The sequence below is a fragment of the Scophthalmus maximus genome, chromosome 9 (assembly GCF_022379125.1).
Source record: "Scophthalmus maximus strain ysfricsl-2021 chromosome 9, ASM2237912v1, whole genome shotgun sequence".
In the NCBI taxonomy this organism is placed as follows: Eukaryota; Metazoa; Chordata; class Actinopteri; order Pleuronectiformes; family Scophthalmidae; genus Scophthalmus; species Scophthalmus maximus.
The window spans coordinates 15,332,952-15,347,711 of record NC_061523.1 but is presented as its reverse complement, the minus strand read 5'-3'; the positions used below and the strand labels follow the sequence as shown (position 1 = coordinate 15,347,711).

The window sequence follows — 14,760 nt, the reverse complement described above, 5'->3', positions numbered from 1 at the left end:
AAACTGGCCTGAGTATATTTGTGTGTTTTGATGCAGGGATCCTAAAATTTAAATGAGATAGAATCCAAATCTCTTTTTGCCTCTCAGACTACCTTTCAGTATATTAAAAATTAATTTAGCCAGAGTTGTATTGTTTTCTCAATCATAAAATCAGTTCCTATGCTGCTGTTATGAAGCAGAGCAGGTTAAAGATCCCTCATGAACTGCACTCTCTCTCCCTGCCATAGTAACTGCTCTTCCTTAGCTGTAGTTCCTATAGCAGTATCCCCACTGCGGGGACTTTGTGTTTTGTGGGGCACTGCTAATGAACATGTTCTCACAATATGCCCGTCAACTGTCGGTACACTCAAGCACTTACTGTACAGAGGCAAATTGGCATTGCTGATGCTGCTTTCGTTTCAGACTAAATGAGATGGGTTGTCAAAACTTCACCACCTCTCAACTCTACCTTCCAGCTACTAAACCAGGACAAAATGACTGTGTTGAGCATCAAGCAGTAGAGCATAGAGACATTAAACCGTTTTTGTTTTTTTTTAGTGGGAGAGTAAGATTGGTCTGTATGGATTTCAATCAGTGAGGACAGTAAACAGGGGCAAAGGCCGGGCAATATACAGTAAATGTGGTGCACCTCACAGAATAACTAATAAGTTCCCACTGATTCAATGAAATCAAATTTTACTGTGCTGTTGAATATATGTTTTATTTGTTCTGTTGAACGGAGTAACTGTTTTTAGCACCAAAATAATGAAACATAACCGTCACAAATTCCCAGAGCCCAACATCATATTGGCAGCGGGCCTGAGTACGACTCAGAGGGCAACAAGTACGATGAACTCTGTTGTATGTGGTGTAGTGTATGTTCAGCGAAGATATAATGTGAAAAATTGTCTGAAGTGCAAAGCAAAGTCTGGAACTGGTTGGTCAGCAGAGGTGAGAGCAGTACTGAGTTGTTTTATGTCTGCCAAATATTCAGTTTACTATCAGACAAAGAAAAACAGGAAGCTTTCAGATTTCAAAGCCTGGAACCAGCAAACTTTTGACTATATTTACTTGAAAATTGCCGACATGATTTATCATCAAATTGGTGCTGATTCACTTTCAATCAATCAAATAAAACATTTATTCGTCCAATACTTGCTTTACAGGCGTGGTAGTCTGGGAGGATGGATTTAACCTCTAGTGCAGAGCCATTGATTGCCATCTTTGATTCACAGCCACTGAGGGCAGAGACAAACACATCTGTGCACCTTTAAATTACTGGATTAAATGTGTAAACACAGCTGCTGCAGTCCCGATGGTCCGCGTTCTTTGTGTACAGTATATTTTTCTTCTGATAGTGAAGACTGGACTTTATGGAAGCTGTGGCTATTAAAAGTTTCTTTCTAGAACTGTTGGTGTGAAATTCAAATTTAGATATTTAATGTTAGTATAATTGCCTGTTCCCAAGGAAACATGATTGCTGTAATTACCATGGTCCCTGTACAGTAATATTGGTCCTGGAGAACAGTTAGGTTATAGTAGTTTCTCTCTGTGTTTTTTTTTCTTTTTTAGGTTTAAAAAAAAAATCCCTTCAGATTTTAAAACGCTTTCATATTTTTAATGCTTTAGATGATCTGAGCCCCACCACTATGTGGAATCAGAGTTTAAATGCTTCAAATTCACTTAAAAGTAGCGTGTAAACTGTGTTTGGCATTGACATTTCTTTCATGGTCAGTCATAGAATGACGCTTATACCTCATACTTTTAATCACAGCGCTGAAGTTTTGTTGTTATGTCTACTTTGTCATTTGTATCCGTGTCTATACTTGAATGGCAAGAATTGAAATGCATGAATTTATACAGTGCTGCTCTAGTTTTCCAGTCCAGATCTGTCAGAGTTAATTACGGCACAACTGTCAGAAAGACCACTTTACTGGTCATTTAGGCTGCGACAGTAATGCTCTCTGCGTACTGAAGATTTTGAGCTTTCAAGGTTCAGTGCCCCGAGTTTCCACGGGATGCTCCGATGTCCAGTTTGTGTCTCAATTTGCGTAGGAAGATGGAAGAGGGGCTTCACGGCTGGTTTGTGCATCTCCAGAGTTTTGTCCTCTCCCCTCCCCCCTCCCTTTCCCTTCCATTTAGACATCATCTCAGGGCCGTGACCTGAGAGGAGCGAGACACTGGCATTCGGCAAACGGGCCTCAGTTTACAGCTTCAGATTGATTTACACCCTGACACTGAGAAGTTAACATACCCTTGGAGAGTTAATCCCTAATGTTGTCCGAGTCAGTAAATAAATGGAAAAAGAAAAGCCAAACTGAAGGAGTTTGCAGAAAAGCTCATTTGTGCTAATTATTTCTCTCCCACCCCTCCCTTGTTAAAAGCTTTCCCACCCCTCCAATCAATCGGCACTTTAGCGACCAGGAAGAGATGGAGGAAGTGTGAGCCTCATTAGTCTGATTGGGCCGATGTGGGAGATGGAAGGAGATGGAGCGAATGAGGAAGTAAAAGAGAAAAGGAGTCATCTTGATCATCAGCACTTGGCCCATCAATGCGTGTCATCAAGGCAGGTGCTGCGTTCAATTGCGTCGGTTTGTTGCGCAGCGTTGTGACTCCTGCGCAGCGTTGTTTTCTTTTCATGTGGTTAATGTGTAAATGTAGTTTAATAATGACATGACTGCTATTGTGCACAAGATTTCACAGAAAAATGAAGGCTTGATTTATGGCACAAGGGAAGTGTGTCTAACCAAAATGGAGAGAGGCGATTTCTACATAAACTACTACTGGAAATATTTAATCATAACATTGAGGCCATAAACTAATTCGAATTCAAGTTTGATGAATACAGGCTGTAACTTCTTTACGACTGTTTTTTGTTCTACAGTTATCACATGTTATTTTCATTGATAGCCTAATTGCTGTTCTTCTTAGTCATCCGTTTTAGTTTTATACATGTTTGTTTTTCCCACTTCAATCTGTCTTGTGTCTCATATAAATTCAGCCTTAGCTCCTTTTATGTCTGGTCTTAAAAGGCTGAGAATTTTCCCAGCAAAACTGACAGTTGCATGACCACAGTAAATCTAGCAGAATTCATAACAAACCTCTGTTTACATGTATCCTTCTTTTATTTATGTGATCTTCCGGTAAATGCATAGGCAATGAGGGCAGATGCGCACCTTGCAAATACTTGCATAAAATGACATGCGACTCATGTCTGCTGTATCTTTTTTTTGATTAATGCAGCAGTGGCACATCTTTTGCAGAATGCATCACATCTGTGCCTGTCGAACTGGCCCAAAAGGCCTCGTAAATCTGGCCTTTAGTCCTATTCATGTCTTTGTTGTCTTGATACAATAATCAAATAAACACATAAGGCCTAAGTGAGTCCTCCATTGATGACACTCAATGACACAAGAGAAGCGATGGAAGTAGTTGTTTAAAGAATGATGTCTTGGCTAGTTAAGTTCGAGACTTAAGTCAGTTGTGGGATGACTTATTGAGCACATGTAAGAAGAACGTTGATCAGAGTGCAGTATTAAAGCTTTCATGTTGTCATACACAACTGAGGCGACTCAAACACAAAAGTTGGCTCTGAGACCAACATTTAAACGTGTTGGTTGATATGATTGATAAAATGTTCCACATTTTGGGACTGACAGTGGAAAAGTGCTCTGACTTGGAACGTTGTTTGGGGCAGGAATCTGAGGAGGTCAAAGATGGAAGCTGGTTTCAGTTCATTACTACTTTAAACAATGAAAGAGTTTTAAAATCAGGGAGTTTCAGATGCTGCCACTTGATCTGACAAGCGCTTTGTCTAAAGGGGTTTCTGAGGCCATCTCTCATGCAAAATGGCTGAGGAAATGTGACCAGGGCTATTGATATTGCATAAAGTCCTCTGAGGTTCTGCCAGTGGGATAATAATGTGTGAATTGTAATGCAGCCAGCTGTCAAACTTGTATGTCTTTCCTTGTGTAGGGCAGAGTTCAATTTTCTCTGCAGCCTGCCTTAATGCACTGCTTAGTACAGCTATAATCATTTGCATTCCCAGTTCTTTATGACAATAATAGTTTGCCGCCTGCCCTTTTTTTCAAATATTGGTTTTAGTGCCAGGGAAGTAATCAGTCTAGCATCAAGGCTTTGGCTCTGCATCCAAAGTCTTCGTCTCCTTGGCCGCTCGGGTCGAACACTTATGCTGTCATAAAAAACACACACATTAAGAAAGGCCACAATCGCCTGATAAATAGCTTTTTTAATGAGTTTATCAACCTTTGAAGATTGATGATTGATGCTTTTCATTTAGAGTTCAACCCAGTTTCGCCGAAACAGCTGTGCAAATAATATTGAAGAGAACTGAGACACAAAAAAATTAGATATGGAAATTAAAGGCACATTGGGGAAGATTAACTGCATTGTAGGCAGCGTTATTTGAATAATAAAGTATAATGCAGGCCGACAATGAGCCTCCATTTTCTCATCTTTTTAATCACAGCTTAGTGAACAACGTACAAAGGATGTATCATTGTTACCCTTAAAATGGGCTTCAAGCTAACCCTGAGTCTTCTTCCCCTCCTCTCAACCAGCAAATACAAGGGCCCCTCATTGTCAACTCACATGTCCCCATCGCAGACGATGCTTTTGTCACATAATCACACATTGACACGCAGAGGGTACAGGGAGTACACACGGCACACACTGCACACAATAACACTCTTGTAATTATCTCGCAAGTGTTGTTGTGAAGTGGTGCCCGATGTGCATCCTGTCGGCCCTGCTGCATTATCAGAGCTTAGGAAATGACAGGGCTATTTATAGGAGCTATTTATCTACTTATCCTGTTGTTGCTATTGTCCATGGGTGGAACTGGCCGTCTTGGTTAGAGCTGGACTGACAGATGGGTTGATCAATCAGTGCATCCGCTTGTAAGAGTTGTGTACATTGAGCATTCAAGGTCAATTTTTTCAAACATCCGATACAGTTTATAAAATGATTAAAGTTTAGAGGAGTTTTTAATGATCTATCTGCCTTGTGAAATTGCAGCTGTAGCTCTGTATTCCAGTCAAATAAGTCATTACCTTTAATTTTGCAAGATCTCAAGAAATGGGTTTGTGGGTTCGTGGTCTGCACTAGCATGTGTGATCCCATTACCTGTGAGAGCTGTTAATCTTTGCACATTATTTTGTTGGTGTGTGCATACTGAAAGAGTTCGCTTCAAGATTTTATACAAATACTTAATTGAATGTAATGTAAAAGATGCTCATGTTGGTTTTGCGTGCAAGTGATCAACAAGGGTTGCACATTTTAAGGAAGAGGCCAGTATTTTTCTTTTTTTGTAATATCAGAATATCCCATAACCAGCACCCAGCAAGTATATGTTTTGTAAGGAAGAAAGTGTCACATTTCGAGTCTTTTTTTTAACCTTTAAAAGAGAATGAAAATACTAAAACAAAGAAACAAAAACAAGAACATCTATTGCTGAGGTCAACACTAATGATATTTGAGAGTTTAAAAAAAATCCTTGATATTTGATATAATAACTAATCTTTTACATAAACACATTTACACTGTTGTTTTATAAGGATCTCGATTGAATTTTTTAAAAGATCTGTGACTAAGATTTATTCTGAGGCACAACTGCAACAGCTGAACAATAAAGTTGTCAGTAATGGTCAGTATATCAGAGAACTGGTGGACAAACTGTTTCATTGCAACGTGCTTTATAGACTACCCAACCCATACAGGCTGACATACTCACTGATACAATATGGCTCCATCAACATTTTTTTTCTTTCTCTTCGATAATTACTTTTTTACCTATACAAGATAACCCAGGGCCCAATGCCATTTCAGGACCTGGATACAGATAATGTTTGACATATTTGCATGAAAATTGAAGGGAATTTACCTGAGTTGCAGGTATAAGACATATCAGGCTTGCTCTTCACAGAAAATACACAGTAGTTCGACACATTCATAGTTGGTTTTGGATCTTGTAATTGTATTAATTTGAGAAAAGAAAAATATGGAATAGCACCTGTCTTATACTTTGTCATGGGGGGCAGAGAGAGGGAGAGCAGATAAATATTTTTTTTCTTGTAAATTTACAGAAGAAAAGCCTGTGATTAATGCTGTGATTCCATTACTTTGCTAAATATTTGTTGACATTTTTCCCCATTTCAGTTGTGTCACCCTTGAACCAGGCTGTTACTGTTTTAAATGAATGAAATGTCCAGCAGCACATTGTGTGTGCTGGACTTCTGGTATGATCATAATCCACTCTGTGGCATTTTCAACTAAGTAATGAATAATTTACTGTGCTCCTGGAATTCATTTATTTTTTGGCTGTGATGTGTCTGCCTGTTCTGAAGAAAGGCTGAGAGTCTGTACTCCAGAGAAATCACAAGTTGCCATAACTACAAGTGCTGGGGTCCAGAATTTTGCCCCGGAGAGGTGGGCAGTAAGCCGACCATGAGTTAAGCAAGAGCCTGCCGCCTGAAGCCCCCCACAGCCGTTTGTTTCTGTACAGTTTGCACATGTAGACAGTAGATGAAACTGAATGCCTGATGGTTTATCATACCAAGAAAATTATTCAGTTTATGTCAGTCAGTGTTATGTCAGACAGATAACGAGGGAAACAGCATAAAGACTACTTTAGGTTATAATTGCCTGTAATCGTCTTCTTTTCAGATGCTCCTGACAGCAAAGTTACCAAAAAGTCTATTGGTACACAGGCTTCTAATTAAGCACATTAAAAGATAAAACACACTAGGCTTTGGAACTGAATAGAGGACAATTGCAGTACAAGGGCAACTCTGTTATCTTTTTGTACATGCTCTCTGTGTGGTTATGGCACTTCTCGTTGGAAGGTTTTTTTTGTGTGTTACTTCTCACTTGAGGCACCTCGCAGTAGCACCAAAGTGTCTCTCTCCCTCTCTGATAGACAGCCTAATTCATACTGTTGGTATTATAATCCCCTGGAGGCCGTCTTAGTTTCCTATCTGCCTTGTTTATCCCTGTGACGTCCTCTCCATCCATTGCTACAAAGAAACCCTGTTGTTGTTGTCGGATCACTTCATACCTCTGAGGTATTTCACTGTTTTTTTACAGTGTGTTTGTGTGAGGAGGAAAGAGTCAGTGCTTGTTATCCAGCTCCGTCGAGGTCCTTCGGGGCCCCAAGTCCCTTGTCGCTCAAAGGTGCACAGGTGTGTGTCAAACGGCAATGACTTTTGCAATTAATTTAGAATTCATGTATATCTTTGTCTGTAGTTTTATTCACAGCTGAAGTGAGGATTGGGGCTACAGGTTTGTAAATCTGCATATGTATAATATTTGAAATTTCGAAGGGCTGTTTTGTGCGCATGTGTTTCAACCTTTCGTCGATGTTGATGCACAGTGTACCTATTTCTCTGTACTTTCAAGTGAGTCGGTCCCTGAGCTCCCATGTCTGTACATTTCTCTCTTTTGCTCCACTGTGTCCTTGAACACCAAAAGTTTGTAGGGACATCTGTATCTAAGTGCAAAAAATGGTATTGTGTTGAAATATATTCTGTTCTTTGTACCTAGCTGGGGAAATGTGTACATGCATGCATTAATCCCCCCAAATGCATGCATTTATCGGAATACATTGACCTTTTGCTAAAGGAGCATATAATGCATGCAAATGCTATAAAAAACTTTACCATGTGATGCAGCGTCTTGCAACATCATTCTAGACAGCACTGTGGTGAAGAAAATCTCACAATGCAGCTGACCATTTATCGTACATTGGCGAGTTGAGCTCATTTTGTTAAAGGCATATACGGCAAATCTTCAGAAATACATTGAATTAAAAGACGAGGCCTTCAAGCCGAAGACGCCATTGTTGTGCTTGCAGGCATAACATCTGCCCGATTTCCAAACAGGCATTTTAGTCACATAATCTGACATAACCACCGCAATTATAGAGTCAAGCATTTTGGTTTTCAAAAAAGAGTTGGGTACGTATAAAGGGTACTGTGTATAAAGGCACACTGCGGACGTAGAAGAAGACACGTTTGACTCAGAGCTGTCGCCTGTGATCAAAGACACACGGCAGACGTAGAAGAAGACCTGGACCACAGACTACCTGTTAAAGCACGCTGCCCCGCCCCCGCTACTGCACAGAAGGCAGAACTCTGTTTATCCAAAGTTTGTTAATATTGAAAGTATCGCTTGTCGTACCAAAATTCACACTGCTTTCTGTTCTCCATCCCTGTCTCTTTCAGACATAGGCAGCACACATTGAACAACGGACCAAATTTCATCTACAGTACATACAGTATATTTCTTCTCCTTAACAAACACCCATCACAAGCAGTTACTTCAAGATGGACACTTATACACTCCCCCGTTCGTTATATTGATCCATGCTTACACAAGCATTAGCACTCACTTAGAATGAGAGGCATGTCTTCACCCAAACACACAGGCCCAGAGAATAAAAGCATCCACACTAACGCCGAACGTCTCAGGATAAAAACACATACGGCTGCTTCTGGCAGATTCTTCCAAACCGTATTGGAGCGTGTAGCAGCTGATGTATTCATCCAGTGTGTGTGATTTAATGAGGTCCGCTCCCATCTCGTCCTAAATCATATTAATAATCTGAGCTTCTCATTGATTTTTATTTTTTTAAGGCATCCCAATCTTTTATTTGAATACTCCAGCCTTTGTTTCTGATTTAATGAAACCCACACAGACAGACACACAAAGAGAAGTCACGGAAACTGCTTTTCCTTAGGTCTTTATTCTTCCTCATAGAAAAAAGACGACAGACCAATAAATGGAATAGCGTTTTGCACCCATTTCTATGTTTGTACATAAGAGTGTTTTCATTATCACATCTGAGGGTGACATTTTTTAAAGGAAACGGATTTCTATACATAATGAAAGGGATTTTCAGTGCTCTTTAATAAAAAAAGAAAACCAAAAACAATTGCAGATATAAACTTAAAAAACAAAAAACTCACACCTGAGCTCTTCCAATATTACTGGTGCGCAGTAGCACAGGCTAGAAAAGAGGAAGAGAGCTACTGAAAGTCAGAATGGGTTTCAACACATCTTTTTTCTTTTCTTTTGTTTTTGCTCTACCCTCTCCTCTCCTCTGTTATTGTTGTCTTTTGAAGTTCCTCTTCCCTCTAAGTATAAGCAGGGGGGCAGTGAAAGGCAGCAAGGAAGCAGGTGCTGTGTGTAGTTAGGTTGTTTGTTTGCGTTGAACTGCACAGTGTAGCGTTCAGGCTGTGATCAGAACTGTATCTATACTGTGCTAAGGCCTAACTGGACAACCAGAGCCAACCAATGTACTTTATCTCCCAGAATGCACCAGGTCAAATCTGAAATTTCAGGTGTTTTACATTTTACTTTCAATTCAACTTAGAATACAAAAAAATGAAATACCCTCTTCTAGGATGGGATATGATAATGATAAAGACAATTTTGTGGGGCTGCAACTAATTCTTTTTGATGTTCGGATAATAATTTTCTACAAAATGTCAAGAAATTATGAAAAACAACACCTCATGAGGTGATAGCAACGTTGGAGTTTCCTGGGATTTTAACATCATGGTGATGAGGTACAATTATTCGTCAGGTCTTTCATTTTTTTCTAAAAGCACACATTCCTGTCTGGTCATCTTTTTCATTGTCACTTTTCAAATTAATATATCCCAAGTTCTATCTATAAATAATTCCCACTCATACCCTTTTGTTTGTTGAACTTTTCCTAAAATGCATCACAGCAGTTTTGATTTCCACCAAAAGAGTTTAAACTGCTAAAACGTTTTATTTTAGATTTTAATTTAAAAGGTAACCAGCGTCTAGAAGATAATGGGTTACTATTATAAGACTTATGACAAGATTTCTCTCTCTTCATTTGCAATTTAATAATGAGCCCAGTCCACAATGGAAACTTGGTACATGCTGTACCTTATCTAAACCCTGAGAGGGAGATCTTTTATTGCCATTCTTCTTAAGCTTGTCATGTTTCCTGTGGTGATGAAAATCTTACTTACAATACAAACTGACAATAGCTGTAAATGATAATAATTTTTAATGTTTTGCTCTGATTGTCTTGTCTGTGTGTAAAGGGTGCAAAAGGGGCTCCATGTTTTGATGAAGATTCCTTATACATAATGTGAAATCTGCCCAATATACATTCTTTGAGTCTTTGAGTTGTAATTGTAATGATCACAGGCAACTGAACCATCAGTCCTTAAAGGGAGTGTGCAGCCTGTTATCACTCATTTATTGCTGAGTGCAGTAGTGGATTCACTGTGGGTAGAGCTTGAGCCAGTTTTTGGATGATGATGTTACATTACTCCAGTTGTCGCCCCACTTCTTTAGCCCGCCTGCACTCCTCTTGATCCCCCATCTTCTTTCCCTTTTGTGTGCTTTTTTACCTCCTGCCGCTGCATTTGTCACACGCCCTGCTTTTTACTTATCTGCCTTTTTTCTCTACTTTTCTGTCCTCGCTCTTTGCCTTGAGCCAACACACCTCTGTCAGCGTCTCAATGCCCAAAACGGCACCCTTCTCTCTCTCTCCATGTCTTCTTTCATGTTCTCCCCCTCCATCCATCCATCTATCTATCACCCCCCACTCTTGCTCTCTCTCCCTCTCCCTCTCATTAGTCTCCCCATGCTGTGGATTGTGTCTCCCGTCTCTGTCAGGACTGTTATCACTGCTGTCAGCTCCCTTGGTGAGAACAAAGTCGTCCTCTGCTAACGGCACCACAAAAGACATGAGAGAAATAAAAGGAAAGAGCATAAGCCAAAAAAAAAAGAGGCGGAAGGGAGAAAAATTAAAAAGCAGGGGAGTAAACCGGAGGAAAGGAGCGGGCTAGGAACACATCTTTTCATGTCAACCATGATGCATTGTCATCTGTGGGTTATAACAACCATTGATTTCTTTCGCTGTCATCTCTTTTATCTATACAGCACAGAGCTTGCAGTCGGTAGGAAGATATGAGAGCTATCTCTATACACATCAAGTGCCTTTTCCTCATTTTATAAATATTTCTCCTTCTAAATCAGCTAAGCCTAGTATATCAACCTCAAATAAGTTAGTGTAATATTATGAGCTGAGAAGAACAGTAGGTTTGAAAGACACTGAGATATCAAAAGAGAAAACGTAACCATTTATAACTATAAGTAGAGCTGAAAGAATGTCCTACTGTATAATGTAGTATACAGTAGCAGAGAATAGCAGGACTGTTACTTCTGTCACTCAATAGCAATGTTCAATCAACATAGCTGAAATCACGCTTTTCTACTTAACAAACCAATCAGAATTGAACCAGCAGAGGCACAGAGGGTACTTTGGAAACCAAGGGCAAAATGGCCACTAGCCAAAGGTCGTCATCCTTAGTGGCATTCATGGCTCAGGGAGTGTGTCCCTGTATCATCACGTATAGGCATAATCTATGTCAGGGATGCCACCATCTCTGTAGCCACGGTTGGTGCCATAAGTGACATGATGGTGGCTGGTTTGGCTGAGGATGGTGCCGTTGAGGCTGCCAGCTCCTTGGCTGCTCCGGTAGGTCCCGTTAGCTTGGGAGGAAGAGGAAGAGGAGGGGAAAATGGTGTGGATATAGGTGACATCCTCCAGCTTAGGCTGCAGTGACTGATGGGCCATAGCTGTCATCTGAAACCCTGCAGGAGGGGCCCTGATCTCTAAAATGGAAGTGTCTTTCTTGGTGCCTGACTCAACATAGTCATCATAATGTTTTCCACCCCGGCCCCTGCTGTAGGAGCTTGAGTCCCCGGACATGTAACCTGACCTCTGTCCATACCAGCAGAAGATGCCAAATATTAACAACAGGCTTACCAATGCCGTGGCACCCCCAATGATCCCGGCTAAAGGCAGGGCTGTTAGCTCTGAGTCATGTCCCTCTTTATCTGACCCCTCTGCTCCTGAACTAACAAGAGCCTCTCCAGTCTCTATTTGAGCACAGGCTGGTGCTGAGTCTTTACTGTCAGTGTCCATGCCCATGCTGCCAGCTCGAGATGAACCCATGCTGGAACCCCCAAAGGAGGTCTCCTGTCGTAGTGGCAGCAGGCAGATGAGGTAATGTGAGCGTGGGGTGAGCTGTGTAAGGAGGTACTGTGTCCTCTCTCCAGGAACCAATGTCTCTGTTATGGAACCTAGAGCTGCACTGCTACCCAACCTCAGCCACGACAAGCGGAAGGAGGGTGCAGGCTGAGGGCACAGCCAACTGACCAGTACACTGTCCGAAGAAAGAGGTTTTACAGTCAACTCCAAGGCTTCCCCTGATACATGTCCACCTTCACTGGGAGGCAGAGGCATAACAAGGCCTGGCCGCTTGGCTCGCAGGGTAAAAAGGGAACCTTGTGTTGGCACCAACAGAGAGGCCGTGGTGGTGCTGCCATGTGGGACAGAAGCCACTGCTTGGCCCCCTCCAACACCATCTTCACTTCCTCCATCTTTTTCTGCTGGGTTCACCCCAACTCCAGTACTGGGACCAGCAGGGGGGCCTTCACACTGCTCCATCGGGGAGGTTAGGTCTCTCAGGGTCTGGCCCCTTACAGGCTCGGGCCCTTGACAGGTCAGGCCTCTGACTGTCACTCCCGCCCCCCGGCTGTGCAGCCAGGCGTGTAACCAGCGAAGGTTGCAGCCGCAGTACCAGGGGTTTCCTCGCAACAGTAGCATCTCCAGGCTTTCTGTGTCCTTCAAAAGTCCTCGGGGGATACTGGTCAGATTGTTTCCTGACAGGTCCAACTTCTGTAGCCTCCGCATCCCATCCAGCGCCCCCCTTGGTATGTGGGTCATTCCATTGTCTTGCAAATGGAGTCGTACCAGATGAGCCGAAGGCAATTTGACAGGTGGTGACTGCAGGGCATTCCTGACCAGTGACAGCTCAGTTAGGTTGGAGAGACGGGAAAAGGTGTCATCTGCAATGCGTGTGTTGGCTAAGAGGTTCCCATCCAGAACCAAGCGTCGCAGTGAGGAGAGCCCCCGAAAGGCATGTGTGGGGATGGTGCTGATTCTGTTGTCGTCTAGTCGCAACTCTTCCAAGGAAGCTGGCAAGCCTGCAGGGATGCTTGACAGGTGGTTTCGAGACAGGAACAATAGTCGAAGCCGTGGAGTCCCAGAAAAAGCTCTCTCCTGGATGCTAACTGTGGATATAGAGTTATCATCCAGGTGTAAACGCTCTAGTAATGGTAACTTAGCCAGAGCTGACCGCGGTAACGTTCGTATATTATTATCCTGCAAATGGAGCTCCCGTAACGAAGGCGGAAGGTGTATAGGGAATTCATCTAATTGGTTGGCATACAGGTAAATCACTCGTATTGAAGTGCTGCGTTCCAGTGAGGGTGGCAGGCCGGCATTACTCAGCCGGTTGCTCTGCAAGTAGAGGATGGCAGCTGTTAACGGTAGTGGAGGAATTATGCTAAGGCCGCGGTCGTTGCAGTAGACAAAACCCTCATCACAGCGGCACACTGAGGGACAAACAATGCCCTCATCTCCCTCGCCCGTCTCCATGGCAATTGCCGCTGCCGCCAATTCCAGTACCTCGGCCAATAAGGTGAGGCACAGGAGGAGCAGAAAGAGCCAATCACGGAGCTCAGCAAGACTCTCTGCTGCCATGTTGGTACACAGGTCCTGATTGACACAGAAGAAATTAGAAACGGGATTAAAACAAGTACAAAAACTGCAATTTACTGATTGTAAAATCAAAGGAGGGGTAACTCATTACATTCAAAAGAGAAAGTAGAAAGAGTTGTTGGCAAAATGACAGAATATTTAGATAAATGTGAAGGACAAACCACACACTTAACCTCAAGTGCTGTATTTTCCAACTGCTGTTAAAAATTAAAGTTATTTTTATCTCTAAAGTCTAGAAGATTTGTGGATTGAACAGTCAGATGTAATTTCGACGGCCTGCCCACTATTATATGGGTCAGAGCAACCAAGCAGAACACAAATGGACACATTGAGGCAGAGAGTGCGATCAGGGGTGGGGTGAGTGGGCAACAAAGATTACAAGAATCTGAGAAGGAAATCGGACAACAGAGATGGAGAAAATTGGACAGTGACAGTTGCAGGGAGTGAAAATAATTGAGGAAGTTTTTTTTCCGGGGAGATTAACGGAAATTGACTGAGTGACATGAAACTAAAATGAAGGCGAGATGGGGGAGAAGGAAATCAGATTAATTGCCCACAGTGCTGCTGATAGCGTTGAAGACAACAGAAGTACTAAACTTGTTTTGACTGCACTACAGCTAACAGCTCAGAGGAAGTTATAAAGTAAATACATGTGAAAGCGAGATCGGAAAACATTTAGCAAAAGACCTTCCCAGGTTGCTTAATGTACGTACCGTATATTCTAAAACACAAGCTAAAATGTATAATGCATGTTTGCTTTTGGTTGTTATTGTTTGTGAAATTTCAATAAATTATCTAAAAAAGTGGTCCTGAAATCCCCAGAAATGTTTTAGCGAGATGTTTTACAGAGATGCATTTTTTGAAACATTAATACGTTGCTCGGTCGATGTTTTGTGACTTGTCTCCAAGCGAATCCCTGACACCAACATCAATAACATAAATTTACAATTCAGATAAAATGATTTCTGAGTACTCCAATTCACTGAACATTATTTATAGAATATGAATAATATACACTGGTGAAAGTTGTGGAAATTGCATTGTGGCACAGTCTTGTTACAATCCTTTCTTTTGAGTAGCCTGAGGCTGGAAAATGTGCCCTGACATGAAATGCCTGACATGATTTGACAGCACATTTGATAAAC

General features: G+C 41.8%; 2 protein-coding genes across 5 annotated transcripts in view; one reads left to right on the top strand and one right to left on the bottom strand.

Annotated features, from left to right (window-relative positions):
- Nucleotides 1-14,760, top strand: part of macrod1 (mono-ADP ribosylhydrolase 1) — a 100,882-nt gene that overhangs the window by 9,208 nt on the left and 76,914 nt on the right. The gene's annotated exons all lie outside the window — the stretch shown is intronic.
- flrt1b (fibronectin leucine rich transmembrane protein 1b) overlaps nucleotides 8,580-14,760 on the bottom strand; it is a 37,541-nt gene continuing 31,360 nt past the window's right edge. For both annotated transcript variants that reach the window (XM_035650417.2, XM_035650416.2), the window contains exon 3: nucleotides 8,580-13,612. In XM_035650417.2, the coding sequence (XP_035506310.2) occupies nucleotides 11,393-13,597 (2,205 nt within the window). In that variant the 5' untranslated portion in view covers nucleotides 13,598-13,612 and the 3' untranslated portion in view covers nucleotides 8,580-11,392. The remainder of the gene's footprint in view (nucleotides 13,613-14,760) is intronic.